The sequence below is a fragment of the Neoarius graeffei genome, chromosome 22 (assembly GCF_027579695.1).
Source record: "Neoarius graeffei isolate fNeoGra1 chromosome 22, fNeoGra1.pri, whole genome shotgun sequence".
Classification (NCBI taxonomy): Eukaryota; Metazoa; Chordata; class Actinopteri; order Siluriformes; family Ariidae; genus Neoarius; species Neoarius graeffei.
In genome coordinates, this window is record NC_083590.1 from 42,503,925 (window position 1) to 42,522,897 (window position 18,973).

The following is an 18,973-nucleotide window of genomic DNA, read 5'->3' on the forward strand; positions in this document are numbered from 1 at the left end:
ACACACACAGCGGCTCAGTCCCGAATCGTGGCTTGTGCACTTCACTCGCGCGCTGTGTGAGCTGCGAAGGGCCGGAGTGCGCACCCTCCAGAGGGCACTCGCTGTTCAGGGCGGAGTGATTTGGAGCACAGGATGCCTGCGGAGCCGAGCGTATCCGTGTATTGGTGTTGCTGTGTGCACGGCTAACGGTTTTAGTGTAAACGCGAATCGTTTTAAGAACGTTAATCTGATGATCCGCTGATTCGACGTAATGTAAACGTAGCCTTAGTTGCCGGCGGGGGATATTGTGCTCTCCGAGCACTCTTGTTTTGTATTCAGCACAAAGGCAGCAACAATGATCATCCATCCATCCATCTATCGATCTATTAGGGCTGTGCCGATAGACGATGCCATCGTCCATCGATAATGGTGGTCATCCATCACGATGGAGAGCCACCATCGTGATACCACGCCCCCTCCTGTCATAATCATGCATATACGGTATCATCTGGGCCTATTTAACCTAAAAAGTTAGTTTTTTGTTAGTTTAGTTAGTTAGTTTTGTTTAATATATAAATATATAACATATAATTATAAATACATAATTATATAAATCATTATAAAGTAATATCCTATTACCGCTTGTTCACGTAGGCTATGGTGCAGGGACGTGCTAGTGAACATAACATGTGGTTACACAAATACAGTATGCTACTAATAATACATTTTGACTTCATTTTTTAGCCTACACTATACTTTTAATGTAAAATTTGTCATGTTGTTCAAACAAATAGCCACTATTAACGACTTCAGTCGGGAAATATTGCACCCCAAACGGCAGTGAAGCGCAGACTTCGGCAGAAGTCAAATAACTTTAATCTGGTAAATAGGCCTACTTTCGGACACAAAATGGTCCACTCTAAGCCATAATGTCAAACCAAATGGAAGAATGAAGGTGATTCTGACAAATGTAAAGACAGTAAAAAAAAAAAAAATTAAATCATGATTTTAAAAGCTGATGCAATAATTCAAACACTAATAAATTGGAAAAATTAGCACGTTCAAGTGCGCACTAAAGGCCGAAACGCATCTTCAATTGATATGGTGTAAATAAACAATGAGTAATAGCTTAAGTGTAGTTTCTTCTCATAGTTTGAATACTAGTCTTTCATTGTTAGGGCAGATTAATATCTTACCGTGATCAGTGAGTGCTCGGGGAGGTTCATTTCCACCTGCGCTTTGCGCAGCTCATTTCTCCGAAGCCAGCTGTGCGCAAACGCAGTGTTGACTGCTCGGCAAACTCCAAACGCTCGGTCTGTACTGGCCCTCTGTTGCGCAAGCGAGTTGGTTATGGCCAGGTTCAAATTGTGCCCAAAACAACTTAACCACGGCCATTTCAATTGCCTGATGGCTGTGACAATATTTGCCCCGTTGTTATACAGGCGATCTTTTTCTCCTCTATTTTCCATTCGGCAAGTGTCTCGCGCAATGCGTCTTCTAAATTGTCCGCTGAATGTGTCTCTGGCATGAAACTCGTCTGCAGGCATTTGGACTGCATTGCCCACTCTCGGTCCACATAATGTACGGTAGCTGACATATAGGGCATCATGTTGCAGCTGGAGCACATATCCGTTATCAAGGCCAAATATTCCACATCACCTAGCGCTTTTTTTTCTTTACGTGCCAAAGCCTCGGATGAGTATCTAATACTTTTAATAATCTCATCTCATTATCTCTAGCCGCTTTATCCTTCTACAGGGTCGCAGGCAAGCTGGAGCCTATCCCAGCTGACTACGGGCGAAAGGCGGGGTACACCCTGGGCAAGTCGCCAGGTCATCACAGGGCTGACACATAGACACAGACAACCATTCACACTCCCATTCACACCTACGGTCAATTTAGAGTCACCAGTTAACCTAACCTGCATGTCTTTGGACTGTGGGGGAAACCGGAGCACCCGGAGGAAACCCACGCGGACACGGGGAGAACATGCAAACTCCGCACAGAAAGGCCCTCGTCGGCCACGGGGCGGCTCGAACCCGGACCTTCTTGCTGTGAGGCGACAGCGCTAACCACTACACCACCGTGCCGCCCCACTTTTAATAATAATAATAATAATATATTTAATAATGTGGTATTAAACCCCCCCCCCCCCCCCCCCGCCCACGATATGATCATCCATCACGATGTTTGCACTATAAACATCATCGATGCCAATTAAGGGGACATCGCTCTGTCTGTCTGTCTGTCTGTCTGTCTGTCTGTCTGTCTGTCTGTCTGTCTGTCTATCTATCTATCTATCTATCTATCTATCTATCTATTTTTTAAAAATAACAGCTAAATGAAGATGATGTAAAAAGCAGTTTTAGAACTGTGTTGAAATGTGTGAAAAAACATTACCTTACCCATTGTGATGAACCGTTTTGGTCACTTGAGGTGATTCTGTTCAATCTTCGGAATATATCAAGCACAAAAACTTAAATCTGGTACATTGATTTGGACAATTAACTGGCCATCAAAAAATGTAGCTATGTCCTGTTGTTTTGGGATAAAGCGTTGGCAGTGGGAGGGGTATTCAATTAGAAGAGTAAAAAATTCCATTCAGTGAAAAGTGTGAATACCAGGTCAAGTGATAAACGGTTCGTCACAATGGGTTCTAAAACTGCTTTTTACAACAGCTTCATTTATCTGTTTTTTTTTTTTTAAAAAGTACAATCATAATATACATACTACATAGATATTATTGTAGCTGAACTTGTGCTGAATACAAAAAAAGTCATATGACTGAAAATACTGCTTAGATTTGTTGAAATTGACAACAAAATCAGAGCATGCCAAAAGCATTAGAGTGCCAGAAAAAGATGAAGAAGAAAAGCGAGCAAGCGAGTGCATTTTGCAGGGATAAGAATTTTCCGCCGATCGGCGGATTTCCGACTTTTTCAGACCAAAATTATTGTTCTTGAGATCGATGTAAATCCGTTGAGAAATTTTCGGGGGGGGGGGGGGGGGGGGGGTATGGTTAACGATCTGTGGCCACCTTATAACGTCTTGATTCTTGGTGGGCTCTGGGTTAACACACTCGAGTCTTTCGACATGTCATAATTAACATTCACTTTTGCGACAATGTTCGACTTATTTGTGGTAGAATTTTCAGGAAATCCCATCGCGTGCAGTGTATAAACACAAGTACGCATGCTCTCCACGCGTGGCTTGCAATCTCCGTTCACCAACCGTACACACTGACGATACGCATTGGTAACATCGGAAAGACACGTATTCAGGCAGGATATTTTAGCATATCGACAATGGCAAAAGTCCTAGATAAGAAAGAAAAGGATCGAGTGAGGGAGATTGATAAAGGTGCAGGAATAAAGAACTGTTTTCGATGGGCTTGGTTAGAAAGAACACTGAATGTCGAGATCACAACGAAGCTCGGTGATCACATACGGAAACTAGACGTCCCAGGAAAAGTACTTTGCTCATTGTGTTCTGACATGATAAACTACGCTATTAGAGGGGCAAGGACTATCGAACTTCACATATACACCAAAAAACACACCGGTAGGTCAAATTATTTTGCCTGTTCAATGATTCATTATATTTATAATGTATATCGCACGAATCAATGCCGTGTATATGTGTGTGTGTATATATAATATATACACACACTATTGCATCTCAAAAAATTAGAATATTGTGAAAAAGTTCAATATTTTCCATCAGTTATTTAAGAAAGTGAAAATGTTATATATTATAGACTCATTACACATAAACTAAATGTTTCAAGCATTTTTCTATTTTAATTTTAATCAGTATGGCATACAGTACCTACAAAAACATAAAAAAACCCATCTCAAAATATTAGAATATTTCATTTCGAGTTTGAGTAAAACAGTATGAACACAGTGTATCTCTCGGTCTAGTTCAGTACACGCAACCACAATCATGGGGAAGACTGCTGACTTGACTGTTGTCCAGAAGATGATCACTGATGCCCTCCACAAGGAGGGTAAGCCACAAAAGGTCATTGCTGAAAAGGGTGGCTGGAAAAGGTGCACAAGCAACAGGGATGGCCGCAGTCTTGAGAGGATTGTCAAGAAAAGTTGATTCAAGAATTTGGGAGAGCTTCACAAGGAGTGGACTGAGGCTGGTGTCAGTGTATCAAGACCCATCACGAACAGACATCTTCAAGAAAGGGGATACAACTTTCGCATTCCTAATATCAAGCTACTCCTCAGCCAGAGACAATGTCAGAAGTGTCTTATCTGGGCTAAGGAGAGAAAGAAATGGACTGTTGCTCAGTGGTCCAAAGTCCTCTTTTCAGATGAAAGTACATTTTGCATTTAATTTGGAAATCACGGTTCTAGAGTCTGGAGGAAGAGTGGAGAGGCACAGAATCCAAGGTGTTTGAAGCCCAGTGTGAAGTTTCCACAGTCTATGATGATTTGGGGTGCCGTGTCATCTGCTGGTGTTGGTCCACTGTATTTTATCAAGTCAAAGTCAACACAGCCATCTACCAGGAGATTTTAGAGCACTTCATGCTTCCATCTGCTGACGAGCTTTTTAGAGATGCTGATTTCCTTTTCCAGCAGGACTTGGCACCTACCCACAGTGCCAAAACTACTACCAAATGGTTTGCTGACCATGATATTACTGTGTTTGGCCAGCCAACTTGCCTGACCTGAACCCCATAGAGAATCTATGGGACATTGTTAAGAGGAAGATGAGAAACACCCAACCCAAAAATGCAGATACACTGAAGGCCACTATCAAAGCAACCTGGGCTTCAATAACACCTCAGCAGTGCCACAGACTGATCACCTCCATGCCACACCGCATTGATACAGTAATTCATGGTAAAGGAGCCCCAACCAAGTATTGAGTGTATAAATGAATATATTTTTCAGAAGTTGGACATTTCTGTATTGTAAATCCTTTTTTTTTTTATTGATTTTTAGGGAATATTCTAAATTATTAGAATATTCCCTAAAAATCAATTAAAAAAAAAAGGATTTACAATACAGAAATGTCCAACTTCTGAAAAGTATATTCATTTATACACTCAATACTTGGTTGGGGCTCCTTTACCATGAATTACTGTATCAATGCGGTGTGGCATGGAGGTGATCAGTCTGTGGCACTGCTGAGATACTGGATTTCTGATTTTCATGAGCTATAAGCCATAATCATCAAAATTAAAACAAAGGCTTTAAATATTTCACTTTACATGTAATGAATATAGAATATATGAAAGTTTACCTTTTTGAATTAAATTATGAAAAAAAAAGGAACTTTTTCATGGTATTCTAATTTTTTGAGATGCACTAGTGTGTGTGTGTGTGTGTGTGTGTGTATATATATATATGTATATATATATATATATATATATATATATATATATATATATATATATATAAAATACATGTCATATACAAGTGTGTATCTTTTATAAATGGGGTTAGCTTATCTAATGTAGCATGTTGGGGAGAATCATAGTATCATATCTATATTTCTGATAAAATTTTAGGTATGATATCATGTATAACTCTCCTACTTATTGCTCATTTCATAGGGGGATGGGGGGAAAAATTGCTGGTATGTGCCGCGTGGGAGCGTCTGCCCAAATTTTTTAGGCCGAAATGAACTTATATATTTTTTTATTTAAAAAAAATTTCCGATATGTAATGCCCATTGTACATGCCTGTTCTTTAATTCAAAATCACCATCTTGATCTTCAAATTGACCATATGGTATATGTATTACATTACACAACATCCTGTCCAGATAAAACCTAGTTAGTACACACAACACTTGAAAGGGAAGTGATAAGTGATGTTGAATGTTGCCTGCTTAATATGCAAGACCTCCTGCTACCATGATAACATCAGAAGAAAGCTTAAGAGAATTATATGATGGAACTTTTTTTCTGGTTTGCACTTCATTTTAAAGGATTAGAGTATTCAAAGATATGAATAGCAAAAATGCAGAAATATAATACTGTAGAGCTTATTTATATTAAAAGGTGCATTGATTTTTTGAAATCATCAAATGTGAATTGATTAAAAACAAGTCTCTTGTACCATATTAATCATTTTCACCTGGTAGCCCACCAAGAAGGGGAATTTATTTCCAAATAAATTGCAACTTTTTGCTGATAAAATTAATGGTTTTGGGGTAAAAAAAAAAAAAAATAGCCAAAAATCATTAGCTCCAGCCCCCGGACCCCCCGCTGAGTGCCTGCGGCCCTCAAACCCCCGGCTTTTTTCAGACTTTTTAAATATTTTTCATTCTCATCCCTGATTTTGTTTCCTCAAGAAACACGCAAAGATTACACAGGAAATTTGCCTGAGTAAAATTTACTCAAATTGAAGAAAATTTTACTCTACGCCAGAACACTTGGTCCCTCTCTAAAAAAAAGTAAAAGTTACTATTTTGATTAAGCTATTTTTCCAGAGTCAGTTCTCCTCAGTTCAGTGTTAATATTTTACTCTCTTGTGGTGGTATTTGACTCTTTTTAGTACGTCTTGAAATTAACTCTCTACTATTTTACTCAGTTCAGAGCCACAACCAACTCTGTTACTCTGTAATTTTGCTCCCACTCCAAGTCCAAATTTTACTCTCAACTCAAAATAGAACAAAATTAACTATTTTTGAGAAAAATACTTTTAACTCTGGAAAAATTGCTTAGTCATTTTTTTTCTGTGTATGCACTACAGTGCACGCATATCAACTGATATGCTCATAAGAAATAGAATAAATATTTACACTTACTCGAGTTGATCTTCGGCTGGATCGAGTCGAAGTAAAAAAAAAAAAGGCACTGCTCATCATCAGTGTTGCGGTTCTCAAGATTGAACTGAATCTCTGTTCTGAATCATGAATTGAATCATTGTCCTGAATCATCCGATGCGCCCCGTGAGCATAAAATTGCTGTTCTGTCTCACAAGAAGTTTTACCTCCAAACAGGTAGCCTAAAGTATGGCTGACAGATTTTATCCTGTTTACGGTGGGCATTTACACTGCGAAAGAAAAACCAATCAAAGCCAAAAGAGTGAAAATTATCATCATGCCGTTACCACATGAATAGTCTTTATGAATGCGTAAGTGGGCGCTCAGTGCTCCGACGCCCATGTGGCTGAGTAAGGTAACAAGTTTTATGTTTCATCTAATTTAGATAATTTAAAAAATATAATATTTTTGGCAGTGGGCACATAGGAAAGTGTTAAAGTATAAAGTTTGTTTATATACGTATATATGTTTATCATGCTTATATGATGAAAAACTTGCAAAGATATTTATGACAGATTCATGACCTATTCATTCTAAACCTGCCAAGCTTTGCCGGTGAAGTTTTCAATCCCAGAGGGTTAAAACACGCTGAGATTTTGTCTGGCCCTGCAGCTTTGCGTGGGTTGACCCTGGCAAAGGCCTTTTTCACACCAGCGGTAGTCAGTTGAAGTATCTGGTTGCTGGACGATGGCAGGAGTGTCTGCGTCTGAATGAATGTTGTTGTTAGCCTCAAAACGTGCATAAAAGTCATTTAGTTCATCTGGTAGAGAGGTCATTTTGGCATATCTGGTGAGGGGGAGGCTTGTAGTCAGTGATTGGTGTAAAAGCCTGTCACAAATGTGTCAAGTGGCTTTTTTTGTGAAGTGGCTGCTTTTTGTGCTTTCAGCCTCTTCGTTTCCCTGATTCCTCCCCGCCTGGGACAGATTTCTCCTTGCCACTTTGTATGCTGTGATACCCAGATTTAAATGCAGCATTTCTGGTTCTCGGCAGTGAACAGACTTTCCCAGTTAGCCATGGTTTCTGATTGGCATGCCACTTGATGGTTTTGACCATAGTCACATCAGTGCATTTGTTAATGTAACCAATGACAGATTCTGTATATTCCTGTAGGTCAGTCACACTGTCATGTTGCTGACTCTCTGAAAATGTCCCACTGTGTGATTTTTCAAAAACAATCCTGCAATGCTGCAGTGGCTTCCTGTGGCCACATTCTGACTTCTCTGACCATTGGCCTGTCCTGTCCTGGTGTAAGCATAATAGCCAAGTGGGCAGAGTTGCCAATATGGGGGAAGGGGGTTGCCTTATATGAGCCTTTGATGTTTGTGTACACCAGATCTAGTGTGTTGTTCCCCCTGGTTGCTATATTCACATGTTGGTAGAATCTAGGCAGAACAGATGTGAGACTTGCCTGGTTGAAATTTCCAGCTGCTGTGAAGAAAGCATCGGGATGCTCCTTCTACTGCTCACTGATGATGTTGTAGAGCTCTGTCTTCACGTCAGTGCTTGGTGGTACATGGATGGCTATAATGAAGACTGCCATCAACTCCCTCGGCATGTAGAAGGGTTGTCATTTCAGTCATTAGCCCTACATGTGGTGAACAGTGAGTGGAAACCACCATGGTGTCCTGGCACCATGATCATGCACCATAGTGTACACAACCAGGCCACCTCCCCTTAGCTTACCGGCTCGTGAAGCTACTCTGTCAGCTCTGTGTAGCATTAGCCCCTCCAGCTGTATTGTAGCGTCCATGATGTTCTGGTTCAGCCAGGTCTCCATGAAAACGTAAACACAGCAGTTCTTCATGCTACGTTGAGAAGCTCTCCACAGTCTGATGTAATCCATCTTGTTATCGAGGGAGCCAGCATGAGTGCATGCACTGCTGGCCTGTGTGGGTTAGTGCTTAGCCTAGCATAGACTCCTCCGCGCTTGCCCCGTTTTTGTGTCCTGTCACACCACTTAAGGCATTTTATTACCAAAAAAATGCAACATTATTCTCCTGTTCTTTATCACCTTAAATATTCATTTTATTAAATTAAAATAAAAACACATTTTGTTTCATTTTCTTAATAACCAACAATAATTTACCCAAGTTTGTAAAGGTTGGAGTAAAATATTAATTAAAATATATTAATTAAAATATATCCTTTATAAAAATGTAAAAGTTAATAATAAATAGGCCTTTTCTTAATAAACTTTTATGAACATTTGTGCCACTTCCATTTGCTTCTCTTTTCTTTCTTTCAGTGGTCTCTAAAAAGAGAACTCTGATTTCTTGTACAGTCAGCCATACAGCAGCATTTTAGATTTTTTTTTTTTTTTTTTGTGTGTGTGTGTGTGTGTGTGTTTTCATGGCATTAGAACAGTGTTACTTTTATGGTGAAGTCGTGTATTCCTGTTATTGTATGTTATTGCATACTCTGCTGTCTAAACAACACAGTCATAGCTAGGAAAAACTAAGATTATGCAACCTGATGATGATAACTGTGGTGGTGGTGTTTTTAATTTCATTGATTCGAATAATCATAAATTTGTATCGTGATTTATCATCACATTTACATGCCTATAGTTTAGTGATTGCATTTTTATGCAAAGATATAAATAAATTAAACTTGAACCACAGACAAAGTACATTTACTTGCTCTTAGTTCCTGCTTTCCAGCTCAGCCAGTCAGCTTTCAGTGGAAAGCTGGATGATGTAGAACATCATGATGGACATGATTATGATTCTGTTATGATTCACATCAGTCTGTTGTTACACAGATATTTGTATCTTGTATTAACCTTCAAGATGTGGTTTTTTTTTTTGTTTGTTTGTTTATTTTTTAAATAAACTGTTGAACCCCCCCCCCCAGGTTGGAATGAGCTGCTGATTGCCTCATTCTCTCATCGCTCCATCACCGTCAAGGATGGCATTTTGCTGGCCACTGGACTCCACGTCCACAGAAACAGTGCACATAGTGCAGGAGTGGGAGCCATCTTTGATAGGTAATCACTGCTGCATTCATACATTGATTGTACTTACAGCTCGAACTTTTGGTTATTTAGCAACCAGTAAGTCAACAATTTGATGCTATCAGTCCAAGCTAGAAGCGTATGCAATTTATCATGATATGAATATCACCATTTCGTTTGCCATATACTATGTCAGAGATATTCTTACTATTCCATAAGGGTGTTTTTGCACACTGCTCATTTAAGCACATTACTCATTTAAGCACACTCGGTGCTTTTCCTCTATGGGACCAAATAAACTCGTACCTCCAAAAAGAGAACCAGACTCATTTTAGCTCGGGAGGCGGTTGAATCTGACTACAGTTCTTATGAAGTCTTTTCTCTGACATAGCTCAGATGTAATAGAACAAGAACAAAGCTTAAAAATGGAAAACATGGCGGTGTGAGTTGTTGTGTGGGTCTCCTCCATGTTTGGAGTGAGGCTTTATATAAATAGTGATTTGGTTCGAGCTCATAAAATCACTGAAATGTTTTGAACAGATTTCTGGGGAAAAAATAAATAAGGGTGAAGGGTGACAGGACGCCTGTACAATGCCACAACAAGTTAACCAAAATGAGACAAATGTTATATAAATATGAATCACATGGCAAATTGAAGACCATGATGAGTTAAAAAAAAGTGCGTACTGAGTGTAGTGTACTGAGGCCTGAGCTGAAGCAATGCACCAGTTAAAGGAGATTAAAGTTAAAGGTATGGGGGCTCTTTTAAAGAGGGCCAGATATGATGACACTCAGTCAACTTATTTAGTGTCTTCTAGCTGTGTGTTAAGGTCTTTTCAGAAAGTAGAGATGGCCCTGGCACTTTTTGTACATGGCTCCATCCCTGGCAGTCCATTCCAGTCCATCATCTGCAACCCCGATTCCAAAAAAGTTGGGATGCTGTGTGAAATACAAATAAAACGGAATGCAATGATTTGTAAATCCTTTTTGACCTATATTCAGTTGCATACAAAGACAAGATATTTAATTTTGAAATTGAAACTTTGTGTTTTGTAAATACACTTACTCCGAATTTGATGCTTGCAACACGTTCCAAAAGTTTAGGACGGGGATAACAAAAATTGGGAAAGTTGTGGAATGCTCAAAAAACACCTGTTTGGAGCATTCTACAGGTAAATGGATAATTGGTAATTGGAAAGACTTGTAAGCAAGGATGGGGTGAGATTCAACACTTTGTGAAAAACTGCATGGGCAAATAATCCAACAGCTGTGTGTTAAGAACAGTGTTTCTCAACATACATTTGCAAGGAATTTAGAGATTTCACCATCGACAATCATCAAAAGATTCATAGAAGCCGGAGAAATTTCTGCATGCAAGGAGCAAGGCTGAACATCAACATTGAACACCCATGACCTTTGACCCCTCAGGCAGCACTGCATTAAATACCAATATGAATTGTATAAAGGACTGTGGCAGCGGGGGCGTGGCTGAGCGTTGGTCTGTGAATGGAGGGTGGAGTCAGGGAAGGTGAGTGGTCGTACCACTACACCTGTTGTCAATTAACGTGTTTGTGTGTGTCTCCTTCAGTGACCGCGCCCAATAAAAGGAGAGCGAGAAGGGGAGGTTGGCGCCGAGGGCTCGTTGACAGCCTGTATGTGTGCACGCGTGTGTGTGAGAGAGTGAGAGTTTTTTGGAGCCCTATGCTGAAAAGCAGTAAAAATAAAACCCCTCTTCAACGCAAACAGACGCCTGCTGTGCTTCTGTGCTCCACCCACATCTGAATCTCGCTACAGTGGTGCCGAAACCCGGGACGAGTGCAGAAGGGAATGGCCCCATGGAGTCCTCGTCGTTCAAGAACCTCATCCATGCCCTCGCCACAGCCCAGCAGAGCCAGCACCAAGTGCTGGTCGCCCTCCGGAAGGAGCAAAAACAATGGTTCGAAGCCTTGGTGCTGGCCCAACAGGAAGACCCCCAGGCGTTCCTGCACCTGCTCGCGTCGACAGGGCCCACAAACGCTACCGGAGCGGACCCTCCCCACCCTAACGAAGATGGGTCCGCACGACGACCCGGAAGCCTTCCTCGTGCTCTTCGAGCAGGCAGCCGAGGGTTGGCTGGTGGACCAGTGCGTGGCGCGCCTCCTCCCCCTGCTGATGGGCGAGGCACAGCTGGCCACACTGCAGCTCCCCGCCAACAGCCGGCTCGTGTATGTGGACCTACGGAGAGCCATTCTCCAGCGTGTCGGCCGTTCCCCAGAGCAACAGCAGCAGCGCTTCTGCTCGCTGCACTTGGAGGAGGTCGGCCGGCCATTCGCGTTCAGGCAGCAACTCCGAGATGCCTGCCGGCAGTGGTTGAGGGCAGACGACCGCGACGCCAAGGGAGTGATCGACCTGGTGACACTGAAACAATTTGTCGTGTGACTTCCAGAAGGAACGGCGAAGTGGGTCCAGGGTCATCGCCCGGCGTCTCTGGACCAGGCGATTGAGCTGGCAGAGGACCACATGGTGGCAGTTCCGACGGCAGGAAGGCGTGCCTCCTCTTCTCCTCTCTCTCCTCTCTACTCCTCTCCCTCTGCTTCCCTTCCTCGCCCCATTCCCCCCCAGCCGGCCCGGTGCACCCGCTGTGTCCTCCCGTTTCCCCTTTCCTTGTCTGTGTCTCCTCCCCCTCAGGTGAGTGATGTCCGTAACACTGGTGCAGAGGGAGAGCCTGGGACGGTGTGCTGGTGCTGCGGGGAGCCAGGACATCTCCAACATCAGTGGTCCGCGATGGAGGTGGGTGCGGTGGTCCGGGTCCCTGACGCACCAGAAACTGCCCTCGATCGGGCCGGAGCGTATCGAATACTGGTAAGTGTCCAAGGGGATACGTATCAGGCTTTGGTGGATTCTGGCTGTAACCAGACCTCAATCCACCAAAGCCTGGTGCAAGATGAAGCATTGGGGAGAGCACGAATGGTGAAGGTGTTGTGTGTGCACGGGGATGTTCACAACTAACCCTTTAGTGTCTGTCCACATTCTATTTTGAGGGGAAAAATATAGTGTAAAGGCGGCGGTTAACCCTCGTCTCACCCACTCGCTAATTTTGGGGACTGATTGGCCGAGGTTTAAGGAATTAATGGCGCACATAGTGAAGAGTGGGTCCTGCCGTAATTCAGCTAGGGAAAGCCTCAGAATAGCATTGGCGGGAGAAGCTGTCACAGAGCCATCTACGTCAGCACCGCGTCAGGGCGATATGCGGAGTGAGGAGCGCCCCGCCCCTCCTTCCTCTCTCGGGAATTCCCTTGGGGATTTCTCGTTAGAGCATTTGCGAGACGGGACTCTGCGGCATGCATTTGACCAAGTGAGAGTAATCGATGGTCAAATTCTCCAGCCAAATGCGACGCCGGCCTTCCCCTACTTTGCTATTATTAAGGATAGGCTATGCCGAGTGACGCAGGACACTCAAACTGGCGAAAAGTTAACACAGCTTTTAATTCCAAAGAGCCACCGGGAATTCATATTCCAGGCGGCTCATTTTAATCCCATGGCCAGACACTTTGGGCAGGATAATATACTAGCCTGAATAATGGCCTGGTTCTATTGGCCAGGGATTCGCGGGGATGTCCGTTGGTGGTGTGCGGCGTGCCGCGAATGCCAATTAGTAAATCCCGCGGTCACTCCAAAAGCACCTTTGCGCCTTCTCCCTTTACTCGAGACCCCTTTCGAAAAAATTGGGATGGATCTCGTCAGGCCATTAGTTCGGTCAGCACGGGGATATCGCTTTATTTTAGTTATGGTGGACTATGCAACACTGTATCCGGAAGCAGTGCCCCTCCGCAATATCTCAGCACGCAGTATAGCGGAAGCACTCTTCCGCTTTATCTCCCGGGTCGGGATTCCGAAAGAAATGCTGACAGACCAAGGCACTGCATTCATGTCACGCACACTGCGTGAGCTGTATGGGCTACTGGGGATTAAGCCTATCCGCACCAGCGTTTATCACCTGCAAATGGATGGCTTAGTAGAACGGTTTAATCGAACCCTCAAAAATATAATTCGGAAGTTCGTAAGCGAAGATGCGCGTAATTGGGATAAGTGGCTCGATCCCCTGTTATTTGCAGTATGAGAGGTCCCGCAAGCCTCCATGGAGTTTTCACCATTTGAACTGTTATTTGGGCGTAAGCCGCGTGGCATTTTGGACGTGCTATGTGAAAATTGGGAGGAGGGACCTTCACCCAGGAAGAACGAAATTCAATACGTTTTCGACCTGCGCGCCAAACTCCACACACTCACGCACTTAACCCAGGAGAATTTGCGGCAGGCGCAAGAACGTCAAGTCTAACTGCACGCGCCTTAGGGAGTTCACACCGGGAGACAAAGTACGCGTATTGTTGCCCACGTCGAGTTCCAAATTGGTCGCCAAGTGGCAAGGGCCCTTCAAGGTTACACGGCGAGTCAGGGACGTCGACTATGAGGTGAGGCAAACAGACAGAGGTGGGGCATTACAGATTTACCACCTCAATCTGTTAAAATGTTGGAATGAGGAGGTCCCCGTGGCGTTGGTGTCGGTAATTCCGGAGAAGGTGGAGCTGGGGCCGGAAGTTCAAAAAAGAAAATTGACATCGCCCACCGCTCCGGTCCCCTGTGGAGACCACCTCTCCCCGGCCCAGCTCACGGAGGTAGCCCAGTTGCAGAAAGAATGTTCCTACGTGTTTTCACCCCTGCCCAGCCGCACCCACCTCATAGAACACCACATTGAGACGCCCCCGGGGGTGGTAGTGCGCAGCTGCCCTTACTGCCTGCCTGAACTAAAAAAAAAAAAGGTGGTCCAGGATGAACTTGAAGCCATGCACGTAATAGGCATAATCGAGGAGTCCCACAGTGACTGGAGCAGCCCAGTGGTCCTGGTCCCCAAGACCAATGGGTCAGTCTGGTTCTGTGTGGACTATAGGAAAGTCAACATGGTGTCCTAAATTTGACGCGTACCCAATGCCTCGCATTGACGAGTTGCTCGATTGATTAGGCGCTGCTTGTTTTTATTTGACACTGGATTTAACAAAGGGATATTGACACATCCCCTTGACTCCTCTGTCCTGAGAGAAAATGGCCTTTTCCACACCGTTTGGCTTACACCAATTCGTTATACTTCCTTTTGGGCTGTTTGGGGTGCCTGCTATGTTCCAGCGGCTTATGGACAGGGTCCTCCGCCCCCACACCACCTACGCAACTGCGTATCTGGATGACATTATCACCTACAGTAAATGACTGGCCGTGGCACCTCGAACACCTTAGGGCCGCCCTAAAGTCGCTGAGGCGGGCGGGTCTCACAGCCAACCCAAAGAAATGTGCGATTGGGCGGGTGGAAGTACGGTATCTGGGTTTCCACTTAGGCCATGAGCAGGTGTGTCCCCAAATTAATAAGACCGCAGCGATTGCGCCCTGCCCGAGGCCCAAGACCAAAAAGGGGGTGAGACAGTTCCTGGGACTGGCTGGCTACTATCAGAGGTTCATACCTAATTATTCGGACGTCACCAGCCTGCTGACAGATCTCACTAAAAAGGGAGCACCAGATCTGGTCCGGTGGATGGAGCAATGCCAACGGGCTTTCTCTAGGGTAAAGGCTGCACTGTATGGGGGGCCACTGTTACACTCCCCTGATTTTTCTCTCCCCTTTATTTTACAGGCGCGCCGGACAGAGGACTGGGGGCCGTTCTGTCCCAGAAGGTGGAAGGGGAGGAGCGTCCCATGCTGTACATTAGCCAAAAGCTCTCGATGCAAGAGGGCAGGTACAGCATGATTGAAAGAGTGCCTAGCCATCAAGTGGGCGGTCCTCGCCCTCCGGTACTACCTGCTGGGGCACCCTTTCACCCTCTGTTTGGACCACACACCCCTCCAGTGGCTCCACCGCATGAAGGATGCCAACGCGCGGATCACCCGTTGGTATCTTGCACTCCAGCCATTTAAATTCAAGGTGGTCCACAGGCCGGGGGCGCAGATGGTGATGGCGGACTTCCTCTCCTGTCAAGGGCGGGGGGAGTCAGCCTCAGGTCAGACAGCTCCCTGGCCTGAGTCGGGTGGTGGGGATATGTGGCAGCGGGGGCGTGGCCGAGCGTCAGTCTGTGAATGGAGGGCGGAGTCAGGGAAGGTGAGTAGTCATGTCACTACACCTGTTGTCAATTAACGTGTGTTTGTGTGTTTCCTTCAGTGACTGTGCCTGATAAAAGGAGAGCGAGAAGGGGAGGTCGGCGCCTAGGGCTCGTTGACAGCCTGTAGGTGTGTGTGCGCGCGCATGTGTGAGAGTTTTTTGGAGCCCTATGCTGTAAAGCAGTAAAAATAAAACCCCTCTTCAATGCAAACAGCCGCCTGCCATGCTTCTGTGCTCCACCCACACCTGAATCTCGCTACAAGGACATTACTACATGGGCTCGGGAACACTTTGGAAAACTGTTGTCAGTAAACACAACTCATCAGTGCCTCTACCATACAAAGCTTTATATCAACATCCAGAAACGGCACCAAATTCTCAGGGCCTGAGCTCATCTGAGATGGACTGACACAAAGTGGAAAAGTGTGCTGTGTTCTGACGAGTCCACATTTCAAATTGTTTTTCGAAATCATTGGTGTGTTCTCCGGGCTAAAGGAGATCATCCAGATTGTTACCAGCACAAAGTTCAAAAGCCAGTATCTGTGCTGGTATGGGGGCATATCATGGCATTTTGAACTTGCACATCTGTAAAGGCACCATTAATGCTGAAAGGTAATGCTGGAGTCACACATGCTGCCATCTGGACAATGTCTGTTTTTTTTCCTCCTCTTTTCCCAGGGACATCCCTGCTGACTCCAGCAAGACAATGACAAGTCACATTCTGCACATGCAACAGCAGCATGGCTTCATAGTAAGAGTGCGGGTGCTAAACTGGCTTGCCTTCCTCCCATTGTATGGCGCAAAATACAGGAATGGAGACCCTGGACTGTTGAGCAACTGAAGTTGTATATGAAGCAAGAATGGGGAAAGAATTTCACTTTCAAAACCTCAACAATTGGTGTCCTCAGTTCCCAAACACTTCCTGAGTGTTGTTAAAAGAAAAAGTGGTACCATAGTGGTAAACATGCCCCTGTCCCAACTTTTGTGAAACGTGTTGCAGGCATCAAATTCAGAATGAGTGTGTATTTACTAAAAAGTTTATTAGCTTGAACGTTAAATATCTTGTACTGTATTGAATTTAATATCAATTGAAAACGGATTTGCAAATCATTACATTCTGTTATTATTTACTTTTTTGGAATCGGGGTTATTCCAAGTAGAGATCAAAATTAGAGAACAATTTTATAAATACTTGATTTATTCTGAAATATTGTTAATCTTCATTGCTCAGAATTTGAAGGAACATCAGTTGTGATTATACCACTATTGTACTAGCTTTTCTTTTTATTAATTAATTAATTAATTAATTAATTAATTAATTAATTAATTAATTAATTTAAAAAAAATTTCCCCCGCTGGTCGAAAGGCCCGAAGGGGGATTATGTCAAGGCGATGTCTGTCTGTCTGTCCATCCCAGGAAGGGTACTCACCTTCTGAAATCAACTCCTCTCACAAGTTTTGGAGGAATTTCACGAAACTTGACGACTTTGTTACATGTCGGTAATACGCATATTGCAGTTTCATTCAATTCGGTCGCATTTTACCAGAGTTATGGCCCTTGATTACCAGACTTGTACTTTGACAATTTCATGAGGGTGTATTAAGCATTTATAACATAGATATACTAGTGCATCTCAAAAAATTAGAATACCATGAAAAAGTTCCTTTTTTTCATAATTTAATTCAAAAAGGTAAACTTTCATATGTTCTATATTCATTACATGTAAAGTGAAATATTTAAAGCCTTTTTTGTTTTAATTTTGATGATTATGGCTTATAGCTCATGAAAATCAGAAATCCAGTATCTCAAATTATTAGAATATTCCCTAAGATCAATCAAAAAAAGGATTTATAATACAGAAATGTCCAACGTCTGAAAAGTATATTCATTTATACACTCAATACTTGGTTGGGGCTCCTTTACCATGAATTACTGTATCAATGCGGTGTGGCATGGAGGTAAACAGTCTGTGGCACTGCTGAGGTGTTATTGAAGCCCAGGTTGCTTTGATAGTGGCCTTCAGTGTATCTGCATTTTTGGGTTGGGTGTTTCTCATCTTCCTCTTAACAATGTCCCATAGATTCTCTATGGGGTTCAGGTCAGGCAAGTTGGCTGGCCAAACACAGTAATATCATGGTCAGCAAACCATTTGGTAGTAGTTTTGGCACTGTGGGTAGGTGCCAAGTCCTGCTGGAAAAGGAAATCAGCATCTCTAAAAAGCTCGTCAGCAAATGGAAGCATGAAGTGCTCTAAAATCTCCTGGTAGATGGCTGTGTTGACTTTGACTTGATAAAATACAGTGGACCAACACCAGCAGATGACACGGCACCCCAAATCATCATAGACTGTGGAAACTTCACACTGGGCTTCAAACACCTTGGATTCTGTGCCTCTCCACTCTTCCTCCAGACTCTAGAACCGTGATTTCCAAATTAAATGCAAAATGTACTTTCATCTGAAAAGAGGACTTTGGACCACTGAGCAACAGTCCATTTCTTTCTCTCCTTAGCCCAGATAAGACACTTCTGACATTGTCTCTGGCTGAGGAGTAGCTTGATATTAGGAATGCGAAAGTTGTATCCCCTTTCTTGAAGATGTCTGTTCGTGATGGGTCTTGATACACTGACACCAGCCTCAGTCCACTCCTTGTGAAGCTCTCCCAAATTCTTGAATCAACTTTTCTTGACAATCCTCTCAAGACTGCGGCCATCCCTGTTGCTTGTGCACCTTTTCCAGCCACCCTTTTCAGCAATGACCTTTTGTGGCTTACCCTCCTTGTGGAGGGCATCAGTGATCATCTTCTGGACAACAGTCAAGTCAGCAGTCTTCCCCATGATTGTGGTCGCGTGTACTGAACTAGACCGAGAGATGCACTGTGTTCATACTGTTTTACTTAAACTCAAAATGAAATATTCTAATATTTTGAGATGATTTTTTTTAATGTTTTTGTACTGTATGCCATACTGATTAAAATTAAAATAGAAAAATGCTTGAAACATTTTAGTTTGTGTAATGAGTCTATAATATATAACATTTTCACTTTCTTAAATAACTGATGGAAAATATTGAACTTTTTCACAATATTCTAATTTTTTGAGATGCACTAGTACAGTAGTTGCCAGCGTGGAATATT

At 43.4% G+C, this 18,973-nt stretch overlaps 1 protein-coding gene across 3 annotated transcripts in view; it reads left to right on the forward strand.

The window, feature by feature from the left end:
- The window catches only part of rxrba (retinoid x receptor, beta a), a 139,105-nt gene that overhangs the window by 58,376 nt on the left and 61,756 nt on the right, over nt 1-18,973 (forward strand). For all 3 annotated transcript variants that reach the window (XM_060904817.1, XM_060904816.1, XM_060904818.1), the window contains one exon: nt 9,622-9,754. In XM_060904817.1, coding sequence (XP_060760800.1) covers nt 9,622-9,754 — 133 coding nt within the window. The remainder of the gene's footprint in view (nt 1-9,621; nt 9,755-18,973) is intronic.